This window comes from Neopelma chrysocephalum, unplaced genomic scaffold, assembly GCF_003984885.1.
Source record: "Neopelma chrysocephalum unplaced genomic scaffold, ASM398488v2 Primary Assembly neopelma1_45, whole genome shotgun sequence".
Lineage (NCBI taxonomy): Eukaryota > Metazoa > Chordata > Aves > Passeriformes > Pipridae > Neopelma > Neopelma chrysocephalum.
In genome coordinates, this window is record NW_020897704.1 from 13,707,120 (window position 1) to 13,731,309 (window position 24,190).

General features: G+C 37.9%; 1 protein-coding gene across 4 annotated transcripts in view; it reads right to left on the reverse strand.

Moving 5' to 3' along the window:
* Positions 1-8,626: 8,626 nt before the first annotated feature.
* Positions 8,627-24,190, reverse strand: part of SEMA3C (semaphorin 3C) — a 114,437-nt gene continuing 98,873 nt past the window's right edge. For all 4 annotated transcript variants that reach the window (XM_027679453.1, XM_027679451.1, XM_027679452.1 and 1 more), the window contains 6 exons: positions 22,622-22,710; positions 20,444-20,485; positions 19,016-19,173; positions 15,651-15,718; positions 12,909-13,039; positions 8,627-11,192 (listed from right to left, as the gene is read on the reverse strand). In XM_027679453.1, the coding sequence (XP_027535254.1) occupies positions 10,779-11,192; positions 12,909-13,039; positions 15,651-15,718; positions 19,016-19,173; positions 20,444-20,485; positions 22,622-22,710 (902 nt within the window). In that variant the 3' untranslated portion in view covers positions 8,627-10,778. The remainder of the gene's footprint in view (positions 11,193-12,908; positions 13,040-15,650; positions 15,719-19,015; positions 19,174-20,443; positions 20,486-22,621; positions 22,711-24,190) is intronic.

Genomic DNA, 24,190 nt, shown 5'->3' on the forward strand with positions numbered 1-24,190 from the left:
AAAATCCAGCTGAGAGTATCCACCTAGTTTATACTACATGGAGCAGCCCAATATTGTGGCCTGAGACTTGCTCAACGCCTCTTGCCTCAAGAGGGAAGACTGACAGCAGCAAGTTCTAAATGAATGAATCAACGAGTTCTGCATTTATGTGGCAGGTCCTTCTGCAATAATTTGAAACTTACTCCTGCAGAAAGTGTGTTAATGCTTATTCGAAAGCCCTTTGACCTCATAGAGGTATTGTTTTTCTCAGTATATTGGGCAATAAACAGCTGCATCAATATTTACCTTAACAGAAAAGTGTTTTCTCTGTATCAGTTCTCTTCTTTTTTTTGTGTGTTTTCTCCAGCACATGGGCTGCAAAAAAAAAAAAAAGTCTCTTTGTAACTTCAGATTTCAAACTGGAGGGAAGAGGGAACTTCCCACTATCTTACAAACATGCAGCTGCATCTGTGGCAACAGGTGAGCTGTGGTCAGCTTTCTCATGTTGCTGAAAGTCACTGTGCGATGGTAGAATGCTCCTGCAGACCTTGCAGCAGTCAGCACACACCAGCAAAGGTCCAAATCATTTTCCCAAGGCTTGTTATAAAATACCAGCAATTGTTTGCTTACAAGCAGAATATGATGGCTGTATAGGTATACATTATGTTTATTCACTATAACTCATTTTTCAGCAGTTCAAACCCTTTGTTTTTTAATCTTTCTGAGAAGGCCAGTATGCAATTTGGGGTCAGTGGTGATAAGATAAGCTGAAAATATTGAGGTTAAATATCCTCTGAGACTTACATTTTCATTTCAGCTGTTGCTCTGCGTGTGTAGCTGTCCACAGAACAGAGTGTGAGATGTGGAATGACATATTCATTTTGAATGGTAACCAATTCTCTGGCCAGCCAAATGAAAACATAAATTCAGGCTGTGCTCAACTGTCTCTGCAGCTCTCCCATAGTAATTAAATCACATGTTTCTTCGAATCAGTGGACCCAAGTGAGTTGCAAATAAACAAACAAAGAAAAACACAGAACCACCCTGAAAAGACAGTTTGGGAGATCAAGGGTCAAGATTTGCAGCAACACAGAAAATTAAACTGCACAACTGGTACAAATTCCTATATTAAGGAAGACAAAAATAACCTTCAGAGATACGAAGCACCAGTTCGCTATGGTAATGGAAGAGATTTTTAGAATTTACATTTTTTAAAGTTTTTATCCTTAAAATCAACTCAATATTTTGTTAATGGTGCACTGTTAAAAGTTTATGGTCCAGGGCTGAACTATAGAACTGACTCATTTTACAATTTTTAAGTGTGGAGGCACACTGTAAAACCGAGCTTTAAGTATTCTCTGATCAACAGTAAGGAGAATATGAGCCATATGCTCATAAATGTAATGCAGCAGCATGTTCTAGCACCATCTAGCCAACTTTAAAGGCAACTTCAAGGCAGCAAACAGGTCCCAACTGTCACAACTCATCAAACTGGAAATAATGGTGTTGATGTAGTTGATGAACTAAACAGAATAGTCACAGGACAATCAGGGTGCAAATTCTTCCAAGTCTCCCCGTTTGGTTCAGGATTGCATCCACTCTGGAAAAAATGTGGTTCTTCCCACAATGGAGAACCTCCAGTGAAGAAACCGTTTAGCAATCTTACTTATCACTCAGTGTGGAGGAAATAATCCAATGGTTTGGGATATGGAGATGATGGAGAGAAATAAAATTGTCACAGTTATAATTGAGATTTTTCAAATAAAATCAACAGCAGTGTGCATTTTAATTTCTCTTTTACTATATAATGCCAAAAATCTGTAGGAGATAATTTAATTCTAATTTTGGTTTTGACTTTTTTCTTAATATTGCTGAGACCATTTTTCTCTGCTTACTTTTTTTTTGGTAAATATTTTTGAATAATTGAAATATTGAATAAACATTAAATAATTGAATAATTATTATATTGAAAAATGGAATAATTTCTTGTTACTGTGTTTGCAATATCCTAAATTCGTATATGGTTACTATGGCCATAGTAACCTAAAATAAATAACACAGAAAACAAGTTCTTCTCAGTGACTTGGAATGAATTTATGAAGAGAGATTATAGATCACCCTTGACCAGGTGGTGAGAAAGATTTCAAATTCAGAAGACTCTGGACACAGGAAAAAGGAAACTGAGCATGATTCTCAGAAAGCTAAATCCCTCAGGCCTTATTCAGTCCTCACTCATCCAAACTGAGTAACGTCAGTAGGAGTTTTCACTAGGAACCTGGCTTAAGGAGCTGAGGAAGGGAGTACATTAGACTTGCCTGCAATTTAATAAGTCTTCAAGGAAATACTTGCTGGATCTTTCTTAGGATCTGTGGATAGGAATTGCTAGATTATGTGTGCATTAGCCAAGTAGTTTATGACTTTGCACAAGACTCGGGATATTTTAGCATGAACTGCCTTGATTTGAATTCTGATTCTTTCATGAATTACATAGTTCTTGCTTTTCTCCAGTAGCTAATTTTCAAGTTGAAAATATGTTGCACCTTGTTTAGTGAAATACAGGTGTGCAGCATGCAGAAAGCATTACACAAACTCTTCTCCCATCTTACAGCTGAAAGAGGTCACTACCAAGGATTATTTCAAATCAGAGAGTTCCTGGTTGATGCACCAACCTTCCCAGTGCTGTGCCCTTCTTTAGGTTGCCAATGTGGCCCAAAGCTGTCTTTGTGCAACTTAGTACTTTGTCCTGGTAGAAAGATTTAAAATAACGGCCTAGACCCAATGATTGCTTTGCAAACTTCTGGTGATGACAAGCAGCTGTGAGTTGACTTAATCAACCAGTTAAATGGTGTTTATGACTGTCTCAGCTTTCTGGGACAGCACAGAGTAGTTGGAGTAAACTGAAGGAGAGGCCCAGAGTTGCCAATCTGAGGTAAAAGAAGGGGGACTGCACTATCTCCTTCTCTTCCCACACTGACAAGAAAGGCAAAATCTGGTGTAAATGGGGCTGGGGGAGGGTATGCAGCATCTGGCATGGCATGACACTGTCTGCCACACTCAACTCTGCCTTCACAGCCAGGAACAGCTCAGTCAACAGCAGTTACTTCAGAGGTTTCCCTCAGAGTGAGATTTATTCTTGGCACCCAAACCTGAGTGCTCTCAATGCAGGAAGGTTTGTACCAATTCCAAGATTTCTTCTGGCTGACTTTACAGTTGGCTGGAGGATACAGGGGAAGTTTCTGTTCAGCTTATATGGTTTTCGCCATCGTGTCGTTAGCTCCTTTCAAAATAACAGCTTGCCTTCTTGACAGGAACGAATAAACTGGCAAGGCAATTCTTTCTTTGTTAATCTCTAACTGGTCTCCAGCAACACTGTAAAATGAACTGTCTCCAAGTCCATCTAGGGCTCCTTGGCCAGTGTGTACAGCACCACAACAGACCTTCTTCAAGGAGATGATTAGCGTCCTCCAGATAGCCAGGTGCTGACCAATTGGCACCAAATATTATTCCTTACTTCTGGAGACCTGGATAGTTCACCAGGCATGTTATTGTCTGCTTTAACCATTTCTTGATAGCTCAGACATTGCTAGGTGGAGGGCACAGCACAGGACAGATCCAATCCATACATGGAAAAAATCCATATATAGGTAAATATCATAAATCTTTCTGACCTTTAGGAAACATGCGAAGGGAATAAAACTTGTGAATTCCTTTTTGTGAGCTCCTTTTTGTCACACATATGCAAAGGAGGCACCTGGATTTGTTGCTATGATAATAAAGGTGATCTTTCTTTTCTGTGGCAAAGCCATTTAATCTTTCCCTCCAAAGAAAAGAGCCTGAGGAACAATTTTTGTGCTCATTGTTTTGAATAGCTTGAAAGAATTACTTTCATTATTGACCTGAGTTACAAAATAATTTTTCCTACAGGTAATTTAACTAAATGTATTTGTGACTGGTAATCTGACAAATGGATCTGTATGACATAATCTATTGATATTTTTTCTTTCTTATCCTTTACTTTATCTCAAGTTCCCCAAAACAAAATCTTTTAGCTAGGGTACTTGTAGTGTCAGGCTTGAAATAAAGAATAGTCTGCAACATGAATGTAGAGCTGAAAAAAAGAGAACACAATATTACATATATGCTTTTTGAGTGTGAACATATACATACAACTTAGTAGTCTTGTTCTGATCCTTGTTCTTAAGCTCAAAGGCTACAAACACCTTGAAGGTACTTTTTATATTGTTTGCTAACTGAAACTACAAAGCAGAGAAGCTTGATGAAGCAAATAAAGTGCAGCATCTTTTGAAGTTTATAATAGGTAATATATTTCAGAGCATTGATGTGAAAAGGGGTTATAATGACAACAGTTAAATTAAAGTAACCCTTATGGGACTACTAGCCTGAGTTCAGCTGAGGAAAGGAAAAGAAATAAAGAAGAGTCCATACAGAGAAGGAGTAGTAGAACCCTATAAGAAGAAGGGCTTTTGCAGGAAGAGATGGTTGAATTGTTAACAAAAATTAAGAGGGGCATAAAAACTCTTGAAAGGGCTCAACTGGATCCTCATTGTGAGCTGTGAAAGGACATTAGTCTTGGTGAGCTTTGACCTATGGGAAAATTGGGCTTTCAAGGCTGATATAAGAATAATATTTTTCTATCATATAAAAACACGTAGAATTGAGTAAATGTTCACAGTGTTCATATGACCATGGCATGTTCCATGGCTGTGTTTTTTTCTGGGATCCTGTTCTTCTCTCTGTGTTATTCTGAGCGAAGTCTTACAAATACTGTAAGGTTTTTTTCCAAATATCCTATCAACTGAAGAAATTATTTGGGCAGGTATCATAGGCAGAACTGTATGTAATACTATTTTTGCTGAGGTCTTATTAGACAAAAGACCTGAAGAGATGCTGTGGACATCATGTCCTAAGTTATCAGTTTGAAAACAAGTATAAACCCTATGACTCTCAGCGGCCTTTGAAAGGGAGACAGGGAGAGCAGATACTGGAAAAAGAACTACTGCAAAGAGCCAAGGAACAGCAAGTATCCAAAAGAGTTGTGAACCTAAGGTTAAGCAAATGCATTTTTCTTACTCCTTCCCCATGCTGCATGTTGCTGTATAAGTTGCTCAGCTAGAAAACAGTCTTTTTATTGACTCTCATTTCCCACAGACAACAATACTGGCCATTTTTTTATCTGTGTTTTTTTTCTAAAATCCTTTGGAAAAAACGTAAGGCTCTGTAAAATGTTGGACATGTGGAAATCCCTTGGCCTAAACTGTCTTGAATGTGGAGTTCAGCAAACATTGGGGTTTGTTTATAAGGCTGGCATATAAGGCTGTTCACTTACAAGGCATTCAAATGAGGAATAATGAAGCTGATAGAGTGCTAAGAATACACAAACGCTGTTTGCTTTGTAAAGCTGTATGTGGAATCCAGTAATGAGTCCTGGGATACTGCACAGTCTATCACTGTAAAGTAATTATTTGTTGACTGCTGAGCCAGCTGGGTTGAATTTGCTTCTTGGAGTGTTCAGAATGCCAAAGCACCTTTAAATCTCAGTCTTTAGTTTAGATTAGACATATTAAATGACAGCATGTTTTTATGTCTTACACTGTCTTAGTCTCCTGATGCTAAAAGGAAATTCTTGTTGAGATAGTACAGAACAAGGTAAGTTAGAAAGGAGAGTGAATAAAGAAAGGGCTTTTGTTGACCAATTACTTGTCTTTTAAAATGCTCTCAGAGATGGTAATAGCTATACCTATAAGCTATTGATGTCTTGGGACTGTGAGGTCTGATTCTGCCCATGTGGGAACAGAAAAAGTACATATATTAATGTTAAAGAAAGGTTAATACTGTATGGAAAGAAAAGCTTCTCTGGATGCAGGTAGCTGTATGTATGCATGTGTGTCTGGGACCTGCTGGTGAGTATCTGTGTGTAGTACATTTGGGCTTAGAGCACATGAAGTCACTTCTCCCCAGACCACCCTTGGGTGCAGAGAAGGGCTTGGCAAAGTTGCAGTGCAAAGGATAAAGAAGCATTGGTCTCCTGAGATCTAGTCCATTGCTTCAGGCAAAAGCCACAGTGCCACAACCTGCCTTTTATGGCCTGCTTCACAGAATTACATCTGCTGACTTAATTCTGGAGGCAAGAATTAATTCCAGAGGCAACAATCATCTGGTAGCATTAGGAGGCAGTCCCCTCTGGGCTTCTCTGGCCACCTAGAGGAGGTTGTGCTCGGCACTGCTCTGTCCCGTGAGGAAGTGAGTTTTGCATACTGCTTTTACTCAAAGGGAAACCTTAGAAAGACACTTGAACATCTCGTATCTGATGTCCAGAGAAGTCCCATGTCTTGTTTTGCCACTGCTTAGAGCTAAGGAATCAAAACCTTAAGTGTTGAACCCTGCAGAAGGGGGCAAAGAAGAGTACAGGGAGAAGACCAGCAAAAGACAGCTGAGGAGGATGGACAGAGGACCAGACCTAAGAAAGGTTTCTCAGAGCATAAAACTCTGTAAATGTGCATCTTTTTTGGAGACTAGTCCATAGCACGTGGGAGTGCTTGTCAGCTTCCGACCCAAACTGGTCTGAGTGCCAAGCAGGTAACTATCCCATATCAGCACATCTAGGAACCAGCCAGCATGAAAATCCTGGAGTAAGGTAATCTTATCCACTCACACCTCATAAAGCCTTGCAGCAACCTATCTGGGAAATCCAAATCCAGGTTTAATGATCCAGAACCTTGTTGTTAAGGTCAGTATTTGTGACATTTAATTTTTAATTATTATCCCAAAGAACTGAGGAGGCCCCATGCTTTCTTGTTAAAACCCATCTGGAAAAACAGACAGTAAGAAGAGCAGCAATAACATTGCTTGGATGATAAACACAGGAAAAAGGAGCATCTGTAGGTGTCAGGCAAGTTATTTCACTCCAAGTACCCACCAGGAAATGGGAGAGAGCTGTGACTCCCTGTGGCACAGCCTCAGCAGCCCTTATTCCCTGCAGTGGTGCCTGGAGAAGGCCAGGAGCCTCAGCTGAAAGCAGGAGGATTTCATAGAATGTGCTTGGGTTTTGTTGGGTTTTTTGGGGGGTTGTTTTTTTTTGGGGGGGGGGGGGGGCTGGTGTTTTGCTTTTTGGTTTTTTTGGGATTTTTTTTGTGTGTGCTTTTTTCTTTCTTTTTCTTTTTTTTAGTGTAATAAAAGTAGAAAGCATTTACACTTAACTCCCCTTTTTTTGTCAGACATTTCTGACTGACTTTATACCAATTTTTTCTTCTCTTTTTTTTTTCAATGAATAAAAGTTAATCTGCTTATACGCAAGGTGTTTATAAGGATAATTTCGGAAAGAATTAACTTCTGACTCCTCATGAGTTCCTTGATATCTCTGTGACTGAGTATTCAGCCCACAACAGGGCTCAAAACTGATCAATACCTGATGCTACAAGTATTTTCTTGTTTAGAAAGTCTAAGGGATTGCTTTTCAGTTGTTTTTTTCCTAAGCTTCCTTATTTTTAACACACATCCATAAGGGGGAAGACAAAAAATTTTTAAGATGTTGCAACACACTTTATTTTGTCAGGCAAATAGCACTTTAGATATTCAATTAAATAGCACTATGTTAAACTACATTTTGTTCTTTCTTACACACTATATGATGCATATTCACTGTAATGACAGTTTCATCATGCTAGGAACTTATACACATACCTACACTTTTAAAAACCAGATTTTCTTAATAAAACACACATATCTACAGTAACAACAATTGCAAAGAACACACTGTTAGGTCAAGATTTCAGCAAACTTTACAAACTACACCAAATAAAAATAGCAAAAAAATATCAGTACACGGTGAAGTTCTTAGCAGAGAACATATCTTTACATTTGGTGAAGTTATGCCTAGAAGTCATTTTTGCTTTCGTATTTTTTTAAGGAATAAAATTATATACATTATTTAGTAATTCTCAAAATAGGAAGTATTAAATAGCACAAATAATATTACAGTCTTAAGTTTTGGTGTTACCTACAGTAGAGGGGCTACTTTAAACAAATAAAAATTGCAGGTTGTCTATTCTGTACATTTAAGGGCAAACCCTCAGCTGGTATCAACCACAGTAGCTAAATGGACAGCAAGGAAGTTACATTAGTTTATACCAGCTGAGCATCTGGCTCCTGACTACTCTATACATGGGGAAGGTTCCTAAAGCATGGGAGCTTGGACCAGTTATGCACTGACAGAAGCTTATTATATATATATACTGACGTTCTCATGCAGCAGGAAAAAATGTTAGCTTAAGTATAATCCCTTAAACAGTCATACCAAAATAATGGTATATGAAGCAGCTTTAAAAATATTATTTTATAATAATATGAAACTCTGAGCTATGCTGATTGTTTTAATGGAATCCCTTATTGCCAATATTCTATTAGAAAACAGTGTAACTGTAATTTCTGAGGCCTAATGGGGGCCTATTAAACTATCACTGTACCTAACCACTTACAGGGCAAATTGTACCCTTAAATACCTATTAATCACTGTATTCCATCTGGAAGCAATTATGAGCCTCACAATAGACATTAGTATCACACTAACTCTGCAGTGAATCTGCTGGGAAAATAGGAAGGGCATGGCAGCACACGGAGAATATGCACTAGTGTCATTCCAGGAGGTAGTTCTATTTCATGGCACTCGATTTTTGGTTTGTCACTTACACACTTCAGAAGTCAGTCATCCTCAGGAAAAAAAAAAAGAAAGCAGTGTGCTGCACTGAAAGTCAGCTGGCAAAAAAACCCAAACCCAACCGAACCCTTATTTTTCCTTACCCATTTCAGGTTTTTTTATTTTTGTTTTTGTTGATTTTTTTTCTCCAGAGTCTGCTTTGCCAGGTCTTGGAGCCAAATCCAAGCTCGCTGAAGTCAAAGTTTCCTGACAATTTCCATAAGAAGGTCCTTAAGTTACCAGCAGCTAAATATTGCTGAAATATGCATTTAGGCCTTGATTAAGGAAAGCACTTAACTAGACAGCAATATATGAGCAGGCTGGCACTGCCATGCTTTTTGATGCAAGCAATAATAACAAATTAAATTCAAAGGGCTCCCACCAGCATCAAAGGGATTTAGAGACAATGTTTAAGTGGTTAGATCAGGGCCCATTTCCCAGCTATTCTGCATCAGGTGGTGATAAAGTGACACATCTAAGTGATACCAGGTAAATACCAGTGTTACTTCCATTACCAGATCTTTGTCACAAATCCCAGGCCTTGTAGAGTTACTCCTAGAGTATTCTAATAGAATTAGAATTTTAACTTAACATAGCTCAGTCTTGAGCCAAACATCAGTTTGTATTTTTGAATAGTATCATAAATAATCATAATTTTTCTAAGGTACTCACACATTTTTAATGCTTCAAATAGACACAGTGGCTTCCAGAACACTCTTACATAGTAAAATGATTGATGATTTGTCCCTGTTTTTTGGCATTAGTGTTGCTCAAAAAAAAAAGTGATTGTTTTTCTTAGGATGGCTTGATGCACATTCACCCATGTTTTAACAAAACTTACTTCATTAGACCTGACAGCTGCTTCTTAAGCAAAAGATTTCTTTTGGTTTTTGACCCAAACCCATTTTTCAGTTTTATTTTTCCCTCATTCTTTTTTTTTCTTTTCTTTTCCTGATCTGTTTTTCAGCAGAGAACTGAAAGCAGGGAGAAATTGGGAAAATCAAATGGAAAAGAAATAGGGTACAAAGACTGGAAAATGGGAATGGTTTAATTAAAAAATTCTAGTTAAAATATTTGCAACTTTGAGAAAACAGTTGAAAAAAATAATGTTTTAAATTTTTCTAAGATACTTATGACTTGTTTCCACATTGCAGAACCAGCTCCAATTTAATCATGGAACAGAATAATCTATGATTTTTATTTCTGAGTAAACACTAGACAGTATACCTACATTCTGTCCTTTGCAAAAAAATTGGAGTGTAATCTGTTTGAAAAATAGCTAAAATACCTAAGTCACTTAGGTGTTTTTCAAAATTCTGTGTATAATGAACATTCTCTTGGTACCTTTGTGCTGCTTATAAAGCTATGTAGTGTTATAGGACACCCTATAAATCAATAAAAATCAATATGAGCAGAGATATTTTAAGTTACATTCCAGAACTCACTAATTTATTACAACTCATACTATGCACAATAATCAGTGCTTCCTTTGATAAAGTATAAATTCTTTGTTTTTCTTCTATTTGCTCCTTCATTTGACCTCTGAATGAATGAAACATTTCTACTATACTTTAGTTGCTTCCTATCAGCATGCATTCACATGATTTGGACAATGAGTGAAAGCTGTAAACCCAATATTGAGCAGTAAACAAGAAGAAACTCATGTTCTTAAATGCAGTGCAAGAAATCCTAGTACCATCCTACTTTGAGCATACATCTTACCCCAGATTCTTTCACCACCATTCTAGTTGGTACAGTTCCAGAGGTGCAAGTTAATTTTGTAAAAATTTCTACTCAGCTGTAATTAAATACTGAGATGTTAAAGATGAATCTGGTTTAAGATGAATACCCATTTCTGCGTCTAGGACAGAGCCCAGCCTAGTGTCAATAAGCATCTTGGAAAGAAAATGCTCTAAGTTATTTTCTTTAGATAAGTTACACTGCATTTCATTGGGAGAGAGATCTTTTCCAAGGCTTGTTGGCTTTTCATTTAATTTTTTTATCATATTTGCTCAAATTTGTTCTCAACAGACAAATATAAGCCCCCTACAGTGAGGAGAAAGATACCTATTACTACAAAATAAAATTAAGATCCAGGTAATTGATTCCTTCTATTTCTACTTTTCCTGCTGTTGATGAGGGCCTTCAGTTTGCTGTAGTCACCTCTCATCTTCTGGGATTCTTCCCTCTGCTGACTTGGCTGTCTGCTGTCTTTGCAGTACTGGTTAATCATCTGCATCTCGGAGTGGCTGAAAGCTCCCACAAAGTCCTTTGGGTGGAACTGCAACGCTCGCACTGAGCTGGCCCAGGTCCAAGGGGACCACTTGTCAGTCATGACGGCCACCATCTCTGAATCCAACACCTTGAAGTTGATCTTCGCCAAGGTCTGCTTGAAGCTGTTCTCCGTCGCGATGCAGTGGTAAAGCCCCCGGTCACTGTCCTGCACAGAGCGAATGAGGAGTCCTTGCTCAGTAGCTATGATCCTCTCATTCAGCTTGACCTGAAGAGCAGAAAGGCAGAAGGAATTTTTAGGAAATGTTATGGAACAACATAATATTGGACCTTTTCGTAAGTTGCACTTCAAACATGACTTCCTTTCTTAAAGTTGCTATATTTTTATATATATATGTTTTCATAATGTTCAAATAGCAGAGTTGAAGAAATGAACTTTTATTTGCCAGAATTACACCCTTGAGAATGTCTCTTCCAGCATCAGAGATTGCTGCTGAGACTCAGCTGAAGAAAGGTGCATAACTGGAGGGGTTCATTTGGCATTGAGCACAAAGTGGCTTCTCATTAAATATTTTGACTTTGAGCAGGTTCCTGGGGCTAACTCCTGAAGAACTCTTATTTGCTCTTCAGAGGCTACAGCCTGGTATAAAAATTATCATCGCAGTGGCCCCAGCTTGGACTTGGCTCATTGGAAACCCAAAGCAATTCTACTCTCCTGTTTTCTTTCTGGACAGTCCCAGGAGACGGTCACATCAGCTGAAAGAAGCAAGTTACCATAGCTTGTTGAGTTATCATCCAAAATAAATGACTGTGCAGATGTCCTTTTGCATATCAGCTGTGAAGTAAAAATGTCTAGTTCAACCCATTATGAAAGAAAACCGGTGCTGGTATTTTTGTGAATGATTTTTCTATTTAGCTACTGCACTTTGCGTTATACATAATACTCTTGCTTCACTTATTATAGTATTCTTCTATTGTAAAATTTTGTAGGCATTGCGGAGGATTTCCAGAAATCTGAGGGCTTGAAATGTAATTAACCCTTTGACTGCTTTAGTTTACCTGTTGCTATTTGAAACTGCATTGATTCTAAGTCAGTTATTGAACATAAGAACAAAAAAGGGAGATGTTCTGTTGAAGCAAAGGGTTAAAGAACTGCACCTATTGCCAGCACATGGCTTGAGTCTTCAAAGAGTAAGTGAGAAAACTCACTGAGAGGCTTCTAAGTCTCCTCTGTTTTTGCAAAATGGCCTGATAGCAGAATAATGCTTTTCACTATTTATAACCTATCAACAGACACAACATTACTTAATGGTTCCTTTTGAAAGATGTTTCTTTTTATTCATATAGTAACTGCCTTGGATTTGAAATGGATTTTTTCCCCTTTAAATTACTTAAGGAAGGTACATTCCCCATAAACAATAATACTGTATATTGCAGTGCTGAAACTCGAGAGCCTTAGAGACTGCGGTAATGGAAAATGTGATTGCACCATGGTGAGGAAATGCTTTTGTCAATACGTGTTCTTACCCTGGACTAGTTTCTTGCTAAAGAAACCTTTCACATTTCTCCCACTTTTGCCTTTTATCTCTTCAATAGCACAGAGGGGCTGCTACATGCTGACTTCTTCCTGAACTTTATGCCAGTTATTGCTTTTGTGCCTATTTCCTTAGATCAAGAAGAAGTTCTGAGTGCTGCAAACCTTCAGTTTGCAATTAGTAAGGTGTGAGGGAAAAATTCTTTAATTTTCTGATAGCTGTTTTGATCTGATAGAAACCACTGGGGCTGAGGATGAAGTCCCAGCTATACTGAAGAGTCTGCTCTTATACGAGTCAATGCTGGTCACTGTCCTGCATCCACACAAGTTCTCCAGCTTCACTGTAGCCACACTGCCTGGTGAAAACACAAACTGTCCCCTGCCTTTGTCTGGGGAGGGAATGTGATGCTGACTGAGGATCCTCCCAGAGCTACTGCTCACATTACTCACCTCTTTCCTCCTGTCATTGTCTTTCTGTAGCAGCCACTTAATAGAAGCCTGAGGAGATTTAGGTGTGCATTCCAGAAAGGTGGTGTTGTTTTTCACTCCATACTGAACTATTTCTGCAGCATTTCTGTATGCTAGAAAAAAAAAATAAAATGGGTCAGGATATTGTGAATGGTGATTTAATGTAGAAAACAGGTAGCTGTTTGCAATACAGACAAAACAAAGTATGTCTGATTCCGATATTGGCCAATAATAAGTAATTTAAGAGAAAAAAATTTCAAAGAAAATAAATGAAATGTGAAGAAGCACATTCAGTTCCAAGTACCAATGTTTTCAGAGTGACATGGTCTGTTCCGAGAAATTAGGATACCTATATCCTGGTAAGTCTTGCTGATGGGGTAGCTGAGCTCAGGGATATTTTTCTCTGACATTATTTCATTCTCCACTATTCCGAAGGAGAATGAAGCATTTAATATATTTCTTCACACTTCACCATTCACAATGAGTTGAGGGAATATGGTTGTATGACCAAAATAGAGCAGCATGCCCTAAAGAAACCTCCAGCTACTCCAGCTGCGAGCAGCATCACAGGGAAGAGAGAGACAGCAGGCTGGGCTCTTGCTCCTCTGCTTCTCTTCCAACACAAGGAAGGGACTTGGCTCTCAATCTTACATGTGATGAATATGTAGACAGGCCAGCAACAGAGAGAAAGACAGATTTATAGCACTCCAGTAACACCTGGGCAAGTGCTGAGCATATGTCATCGCTTAGACTTGTTGTGTCCCTTTATAGTCTCAATGGATGAACAATTGGCAGTCACTGACAGAAACTTTTAGGTGCTTATTGCTTGGCCCAAACCATAATATTTGTCCTGAAAACAAAACACCTCCAGATTTAAAAGCTTGCTTCATAAATGAAATACATTTTTTTTTTTGAGAAAGGAGCAATGGACACCAAATAATATGAGAAGTGCAAATACCTAGAGGTTACATGTCTAAAATCAAACTCTGTTTTTGAACAGTCCTAAGACTGGTTTTCCTCAGACTCGACTTTATCTCCCATTCTTTTCAGCTACTTTCATCAGCTGATATGTGAAATTGGAATCTATTCTACCTAAAGGAAGGAGACTGCCTGGTTCTAGTCCTTCAAACTTTTTAGCACATTTATGATATTGTACCAAAACCAATTCTAACTTTAGGAGAATAATGCAGAAATATTTTGCATTCAAAGGCCATAAGCCACAAAATAACTTATCTGTGGGCTGACCTGTCTGTAGCTGTGGAGAATCACAGGTGTACCACAACATTACTTTTATGTATACTGGAACTAGGTGTACCACAGACAGACAATTTTGTCTGTTTAATTATTCAATATATATCTAATGTTCTGCTTACTCTATACTACTACAACTTATACATGCTAAGAAAAAGATTGAGAGAGCACAAATGCATTTCTTTAATGGCCATAAGGGCTAACACAAGCATAACAATATTAAACAGACATTTGAAAAGCAATCATACAATACCCTTAGTTCTTGATGATGTATTTAAAAATTACAATATGCCAAAAATACTGAGTTTATACATGCTTAGAGGTCTAAGGCACACAACCTACTGTGTTTAAAGGCTTCGATTCAACATTATGGTTCTCTATGAACTTGGAAGATTTCTCGCTATTGCCTGTCTCTCTGCTCTTTTGTCCTGTAGATAGATTTCATTTTTTCCCCCAAACATAGTAGTTTTGCTATAAATGGCCCTAATTATATTTTGAAATAGTCTAAATTGCTGTTTCTTTTTATCTTGTTTTCCACCAGGGAAACAACTGCCATCTACCTATGCTATATCCCACTTCTGCCACCGAGACATCCTTTATAAAGTTGCTAAAACACATAAATCTATAAATACATCCACATCAAAAAAGTGATTGGAAAACAAGAAACCTGTTTCACAAGACTGTCAAGGTTGTAACATTGTTTCCCCTCAGCCCAGAAGGCAGAGAGTTGACATTCTCACATTTTCCATATGGAATGAGAAGACACCCACCCTGGGACAGACAATGGTGGGAGGTCATGGCACATGCCTGCAAGGGAGGACTCACAGCTCAAGTTGCTTCAATACAGATCTCTCAGAGCTCAGGTGCATATTCTAATGCTGGGGTCATCTTTTGTAGTTACCTGTTCAAGTTACTCAGTTTCATATAAATGACCTAATACTGAGTTGTGGGGAAAGACTCATTTGAGCTGAGGAGTCTACACCCAACCGACTGTTGTGGTCTTTTTTGATCCAGGACATTCTTCTGAGACCCCGTGGAGACCATTTCAGTAGAATTATTATTAATGGAACCTTTCACAGGTAATTCTTAAAACACTGCTTTTCTATTAAAAAAAAATCAGGAAAAAATTTACAGTCAGGTCTATTAATTGGTCTCCAGATGGTACTTCGAGATTCAGGATCATAAGCAGAAGTGAAAGGAGCATAATTCTCTGATGTGTGCCCCTGGTCTGATGGCATATATGGCCAACTTCTCATTTTGAGTATGATGAACTATGTATTTCATGGTTCATCATTTTATCATATATATGCAAGTTTCATGCAACTGGAAGAAAAGATGTTGAAACCAAACCAAACCAAAACTTGGACTTGGAAAATAATTATGCTTTACCAGTAAACCATACAGATAATGTGAGTTATGATGAATCACACAAAGGTTCTTTATATAGCATGAGGGATCTCTAAATTATAGTACCTTTCAGGTTGAAACCTCGGCACTGAGTCAGAGGGTTTCCATGTCTCACATCTTGCCTGCGACTCCTCCTGCAGTATTTTGTAAAAAAAAATGTTATTCCAAGATAGCTACACTGTAAATAAACACTCTTTTCATTTTGGATTTTTTTTTTTACCAGATCAACTGTTAGGGCTAGTTCATGACCTACTATGAGTGTGCTTTACTCTTGGCAGGCTTGCTGCAGTGAAGATACTGTTTAAGTGAAGAATCAGTTTGTTGAAGTTTACCAGTAGTAGTTTTGTTAGGTAAAGTAGTTTTCCAATGGAGGAATAGAGTTGGAAGGATTAGAAGTGATACATGAAAGAGACATCTGTTCACTCATGAAGACCTAACATTCAAAGCCAGAAGCCCCAGCTGGAGCCCTTCATAAAGGCAAGCACCTAAAATGAGACGCAGGAGAGTCATAGTGCTCATACCTAATGCACCAGCAGAAAATTATGATATAGTGCATGCTCCCTCCCCAGTTTTAGCAGGCACCATAATTTTGGAGCCTGTAGCCACCTTGGCAGCAGAGTGACTGAAGTGTTCATCCAGAATGGTGGAGAGCTAAGATTCCATTCCGATATTTACTTGAGGGATGCGACTATTTCCAAAATGTAATAGAACTCAGTAAGCATCAGAATACTTCTAAATGGAGACTTTATCATATTATCTGGATGACTGATGCAAAATCATAATTCTGTACCAAATTGTCTAGGGAGCTTACTGGGACTGGGAATACTGGCATTTCAGTCCTCTTCAGCTAGGAGGTCACAGCTCACAGAATTCAGTGCATGAAAAGCTGGTACACAAATTTTTTAATCTTAAGATATATTATTTTCTTTGCTAAGTATTCCGTAAGGTAGTTCAGTATTTATCAAGTTCAACTAGAAAAATATATTGGTGATAGGTTGTTGCAGCTGGATGCTGCTGGGATATGTAACAGCTGTATTCCGAACCATTGCACTAAGGACTCACGGGATCCAAAACCATAAAAAGCCCCAGGAGCCGCAGTACCACCGAGTGAAGGGTGATGCCTCTATGGCCACATTATTCCAGGTAGTGCACAAACACCCAGAGATAGTGCTTATAATCCTCTGTCATCTGATCCTTCACTGCGTTGTTTTAAAAGGAAACATTTGAAAGGTAATGTTTCAAAGGAGTAATTTCTGACATTCCAAGTATAGTTTTGATGCTTACCATCAAAAATATTTCATGCTATGCCTTGGGTTTTTAACCCTTGTAAAGTATTTATGTGAGTCAAAAGAGGCAATGGAGAATTTCTGAGTAAATGTCAGGATTCCTGTGCTACTGTGAGCTGCTCCACAGTGTCAGAAATGGCATGTCATTTGCATTAAGCACTTCTGAGAATGTAAACTTACAGTTTGATATTTATAAAAAAAAAGAAAGTGGTGGTTAGAAAATTAAGCTAATACTGTCAGGAGTTTGGGGATAAATCAATGTTGGATGAGGAACTACAGTAATTCACAGGAGACAGAAGTGTCAAAAGAAGGAAATAAGCAAATGCATGCAGCAGAAACTACTGTCTAGACTATAGGATTTGGCTCTAATCACCAACGTTTTCTCCTTCATACTCTGTCTTGTTAGATAAAGGGACTACTCACTTTCTTCACATATGAAAAACAGACTTTCTTCCAGACAGTTTTAGGTGTTTATTTTGGTTTGATATAAAAATTGCAAACAAAATGTCAGCATGAAAGCAAGCCCCAGTGGAAATAACCCCTGGGTGGGTGTATATAATGGGGATGGCAAGGCATCCACTGGAAACTGCAGAGGCTGGGTACATCCGACTGCTCCTTGTACCTTTCAGCAGCTATTTTAGTGTGGTCTGAGACTTGGGGATTTTTCTTTTCTCTCCTCCCCCCCCATCTTCTGACCTTTGTTCTATGGAAGAAAACAATCAGTTTGCACACTTGTGGCTGAACGAAAGCAGTAAAAACTGCATGTACTTTACCAATTGCTACATGGCCAGTTTGGGCTTTACTTTGTACTCTCAAATAAGGAATGAGTCAAGAAAACTCTGCAATGACAAAAAACAATTGTCTTTAATCCCAGGGGATGACATTGTTATCAGCTGTTTGGATCACTGGAGCAGATCCAAGCTTTGCCTGTCTCCCGCCATGAGGATACAGGAGTAAAACCCAGTAACTGTATTTGTGGCCTTCTGCATATGCAGCTCAGGTGCAGACAGTGAGCACTGTGACACACAGTAGGTAAATCTCTGGCATGGAACCATAGAATAGAATCATGGAATCATCTGGGTTGGAAAAGACCTCTAAGATCATGGAGTCCAACCATTAACTCAGCACTGCCAAGTCCACCATTAAACCATGTCCCTAAGCACCACATCTATGTGTTTTTTGAATGCTTCCAGGGACAGCGAATCCACCACTTCCCTGGGCAGCCTGTTCCAATGCTTCACCCTCTCAGTGAATAAAGTTTTCCTAATATCCAATCTAAACCTCCTCCAGCACAACTTGAGGCTGTTTCCTCTTGTCCTCTCACTTGTTACCTGGGAGGAGAGTCTGACCCCCACCTGGCTACACCTTCCTTTCATGTAGCTGTAGAGTGCATGAATCTGAAAGGTTTGTCTCCTCTGCAGTAAGACTTCATTGTGTATTCTGTAACTTTATTTGTATGTGAACTGAAATCTTAGTAAGACAAGAACTCACTACAGCCTTCTGCTCTCAAAAGGTTCCCCTGGGAGCAGGAAAGTGGCTCCTGTTTTGCATAAGAATTATGAGATGGACTATTAGCTCTGTTGTAAATTAAAGAGAAATCACTTTCCCTGTCTGCTTTAATAAATCTCATGTCAAAAACCCCAAATCTGTAGGCATTACATGGAAATCACATTTGCCTAGAAGTTCTCTGGCAATAATTCTTCTCACTTAGGAGCAAATGAGGAACAAAAAAATATTAATGGATTTATTCCTCAGACAGCCCAAGAGATATTTAGCTGTATTCAGGGCTACCATAATTACATCCAACTGAATTTAAACAAAGGGAACAAATGTTTCACTGATTTTTGTGCGCATGAGACAGAGGGATTAATATTTATGATTAGGAACCATTTATTTCCCTTTCTTTTTTTTTTCTGTCCATTACTTTAAATATGAAAAGCCAAGCTCTTTATCATACACTCTTACAGCATGCAATCCTAGGTGATGAATAATTCCAAGCACAATCAGTATGAAGGTATTGTTTGTACATGCTCATGAAAGGAATGACATCCCACTTCTCCATCACACTACAACACTCCAGGCCACACAGCAGAACAAAAGCCTTCCCTCCTTGCAGATTTCACAGGGCTGCTTAATACTGCTCACCTTTTTCCTGTGGGATAAAACCTGGAGCAGGAGTTGCCATCCCAGGCGCAGTAGGGATCTCGGGCCAGGCAGCAGTCGGCACAGGCGGTCCCGTAGATGTGGCAGCGATGGAGGGACACCTGGGTGACCCCTTCATCTGAGCTCACGTACAACTGTTGCTGCAGGAGGAAATGGAAAGGTTTCTTTCAGATGTGGAGGAGTTTCACCCGAGACTTGGCTAACACACCTAAAAAACCTTTCGATTAATTTTGGAATTAATTCAAGAACCAAGAGGGGAGCCACTAATACACATAAAGTCAATATCAACAGAAATCTCCCAGCTGAACAGGCCTATAATATTTCTACCTTCCTGCTAGAAAACACCTAGTAACACTCGGTAATGTAATGGATTTTTGGACATTGAGTGTCATTGTTCTGTTCTTGGGCAGACAGGCTGAGTTAATATTGCTCAGATTTGAGAACTTGGTTCTTATTCAGTGAGGATTACTGGCTCAGCCTTTGAACTAAGTATTTTCACTACACATAGTCACTTCAATAAATATTATGCAGAGTTCCTGGTTGGATTCTGCAGTGCACAGATTTCCAAGATGTAAAACCAAGAGATTATGTTGAGGCTTAGGGCCAGATTCTGACAGCCTTATATACCTGGAAAAATAAGCCAAATGAACTTTCATAATAAATCAGAGCTTTTGCAAAAGAAGTTCAAAGTGAATAGGTTAATACCAAAATCTGGGCCAAAATTACTGTTTTTCTCCAAAAAAATTAATTTTTCTTAAAATATAAACTAATTTTGAACAAAACCCTTGAAACTACTTTGATCTTTTTGTCATACAAGTCGAACATTACACTGAATTCAATTTAGTGAATAATGTTTACTTAGTAGTAGCTTCGTGAAATATTGAGCAACATCTTGCTTGCAAAATCATAGAATACATCTTTTTAGTTTGCATGGTTAACATTTCAGCAAAAATCCTCTCAGCTGTTTTTGTTATTCTTATTGCCATCCTTTATTATTAATAAACAAACGTGCACAATTGCACCATGGACCCAACAGCCCCAACAATGCCTTTTTACATTGATCAGACAGACTTCCAAAGGGAAAATCTGTATTTAGGACTTTCAGAAAACAAGGGGAGGGCAAATTTCCTCTTTTAGTACTTTTTTTGGTTCCTTAACTGCCAAACAAAAAAAACAACAAAAAGTCGACACTTTCAATGATTTAGAAATTATACATAATGAATAGAAATTTTATCTTAGTGGCTCTGGGGCATATAAACAGCTCCTGCAAATGTCAGTCAAGTTTTCTGTATTCGTTATGGAAAATATGCCTATATTTAGTATGCTCCACAAGAATTGATATCCTAACATCTTTAAGTCAATTTGCTTCTCAGTTAATAAGCACTAATTAGCCATTCCACTTTTCTTTACCTTTTTAGATGAAATCTTCATTGTTGTTATAGGAGAATTACTCTGAAAGACAAAGTTATAAACCAGATTGTCAAGAGCTCTCTTTTTAATACTGTCCCAACATTAAAGTTTAAAAAGCACTAAAACGTAAGTCCTATCTAAGAAAAGCATACATTTTCATATCCTGGAAAGGCATCACTCATTCCTACTAATTTTTTGCTATTTTCAGAACTAAACAAATGACATATATACAATTAATGTCTTGCTAATTGTTTTACAAGACATTAAACTCAACCACGTTATTATTACTAATGTGCACCAACAAGTTTTTTGTACACTTATGAATAACCTGCATCTGTGCTATCTCAGCAATATAGGAACAATGTGTTTTGAAGCCATTACTCTAACTGTGTAATAAGAAACCATTTTTTTTCTTAGATGATGATGATAAAGAAAAATTATACAGTAACTCAAGATGCAGATAAGTATACGACATATTTTTCCTGTAAATTACCTATAGTACATACAGTTTGGTTATCATCCTATATACAAATTCAGATTATCAATGACTAGAATATTTAAAGTGGCATGTGTGTTCTTGAATGTTTCTTTCCCAGAGACAGTACTGTATACTACTGTGTGTCATCACAGCAGTCAGTTAGTGTCTGTGTCCAAATCAAATGCTAAAGAGCTGGAAAAGAAATTATTACATTCCTTGCCTTAAGCAAGTGATACAAGTCATTATTCTCATCCAAACAAGTGATAAAATTAATGGTAACAAAAATGTTCAGCATTTCTTTAAGATTTAGCATTTGCTCAGTCACAAATGAAAGCCATAACACTGGGCTAGGATTAATTGCAGTTGACTACAGCACAGCAGGGAGGTCAGGACTAGAAAATCTGGCTGGGAATCCTGTGAATTGGCATAAGTTTGAAGGAGTTTAGAGCTGCAGTAGTACTTCATGAACCGTCTGGAGACTCAAGGTCAAATGCAACATTGGATTCAATGTCACATTCTCCTTTCCTTGCTTATACTCTGGAAGAGAATCACTGCTTTGCTGCTCTCAATATTTATTAGCACACAACCAGTGATCTCATCCCTGCTCTCTTGGCGAGACTCATCTAAATACCACCACGCTGCCACACAGATCGCAATGGCAGGGGCTTTGATATCATGATTTTTAGGGTTCAGGATAAAAAGATCTGTGCATAGAGGCCCAGAAACTAGGTTTAGGGTGAAGATTCCTCTCAGCCCACCTATCTTCCTGCTATATTAATTTCTGTTTCAGTATGTGGAATTAGCAATACTTTAGTGAAGGGTATGATTTTAGGTAATCTAGGGAAATCTTCAACAAAAGCCTAGAAAGACTAATTGTGCCTTTATGAGGGTTAACACAGAGTGTATTCTCTTTCTTAAAGAATCTGTAAATTCTGCCTAGATAAAAAATCTTAAATTTTCCTTTCTGTATTCCCTAAAGGAAATAGACCATCACAAACCCCTTAACTAAGTTTATAGATGCATACTACTATTTGCCCTGAGACTACTGTTTAATGAATAGCCCATTCAAATGTTTGAAAGGGATTTTTCAACATGAGGGTGAACATTTTCTTTAGGTTATTACAAGCTGTTACATGCCAGAGTGATTGACAGAGGCTATTCCCCTATTCCTCCCTGTAGTTCTTGTGTTTCTTTTCAGCTTATGTTGTGTTCACAGCTCATAGCTTTCTTGACTCCAGAGGCATGTGGCTTTGAAGAACTGAAGTTAAGCAAAAACAACACTAATTTGATTCCATTCTGCAGCTCAGAACCAGGAAGATTATCAGATAATCAAAGTACAGAAGTCTTAGATTCCATCTGTAAATAGTGACAGTCTCAATACGTGATGCCAATGATAAAAGTTGCCTTCTGGCAGCTACTATAACATGACCTTGTAAAAATGTGATTATCAAAATCCTTCTAGCCAGTACAACAACATAAAAAATAAGCAACTGAAATATAGGAGAAGAAAAGGACTTTAGCTAGCTACAGCCTTCATAACAGTGGACATTTTGTATTCCTCTTTGTGTATTTATCAAGCTGGCAGTATGCACATTTACTTGATCTTTTATCAAATCACAGTTGCCCTTGCCAAAGTCTGTTAGAACAAGTGTTTGTGTGAACATACACATTGGAAGAGTAAAAGTAGGACCAAGCCAAACCTGAAAAACTTCCAACTCTTCTAAAATGAGTTCTCCACTTGCAGAGAAGTTCGTGGGTAGGACAACAACTTTCTGTACGGTTCCTTGATCTGGAAAGCATGAGAACAAGTGAAACCATGTGAAGAGAGACCAAGGAGTGAGAGAAAGAAAAAAGGAGATCAACCTTTATTAATTATAAAAAGAAACCATCAAAGCAATTACTATGACATGGAGAAAGATATGAAATGTTCTGTAATTTAGAGGGTTTGGGGTCAGAAAGAAAAAGAAGATGATTCCTTACATAGGAATACTATATATCGTATTATTCTCATATATGAACATGAAGAAGTCATGGTAAGATTGGAGTTACGGTACTACCATTAATGTTACCATTCTACACTAAAAGATCAATCAAAATCAGTATCTTCTGTAGTAGTTGCTGTAGACACACAGACAGAGGCAGAATCTATCCTAATGATCTTACAGTAAAACACAGCAATATAAACAGGTAAAAAGGAGCTACCGCAGAATTTAATATATATTCATATTCAATAATAAAATGCTGTGATAACTGATGACATGACAGGTAAGCCTGCCAAAGAAAAACTCTTTCTACACCTAAACACAGTAAGATAAAAACCTTTTCTTAGGAAATTCAAACAATAATCAATCATTACATACTGCTAGGAGTTAATATTTTGTCCATATGGTAAAAAGGAAAAGCAAGGTGAAGTTATAGTAGCTATTATATCATAGCTGCCCTCTCAAAATACAGTTCCAAGCCTCCCAAATCCACTAAGATCAAAGCAGTAAGAAGTAGAAAGGATGTGGCACTGACAGTGTTTTTGCAGGGTAGATGTGATGAGTGAGACCAAAGGGAAATTTGTGATTAGTTTTCCGAATTTGTTATGTGGAAAAAATATATGAGATGAAGGAGTCCATCTGTGAAGGCTCTTAAAGGCTGAGACAGCCTCTGAAGTATTTCTGGTGTGGCAGAAAAGGCAGACTGTGGGATAATCACAAGGACAAGTATTTTTACTTGGAAGAAGCACAGCACATAGAATTCCTCTTGCCTGAAAGGCCTAGAAATTAGCCTGAGTAGATTAAATATATTTGCTCAGTATTGATTCTGAGGGATGAGAACACATGGTATAGATTCTGTTTGGCCATCAAAAGTTTTATAAGAGCTGTGCAGTTAGTTAAACATTAGTACAGCACAATATAGGCAAGACATGTATTTTTACAAATTTGATACCAAGGAAAGGAAATTTCAGCTTCCTGTTTCATGATTCATAATGCAGACAACGTAAGCTGAAAAAGTGCAATTTTGATTTTGCTTTAAGGTCAGTGACTAATTTCCATAGCTAGAGCTGCAGGGCAAGTTGATTACTGTAAATAAGTTACATATTCTTATTTCCCCTGAGGAAACATTATTATCATCATCATCATCATCATCATCATCATCATCTAATGATAATAATAATGTTAATGATAATAATGATAATGATAATAATAGTAACATAATCGACAACTATTAATTTTTTTATTTAAAAAAAAAAGGTTTAAAGCCAGAATATTGATATTTACTGA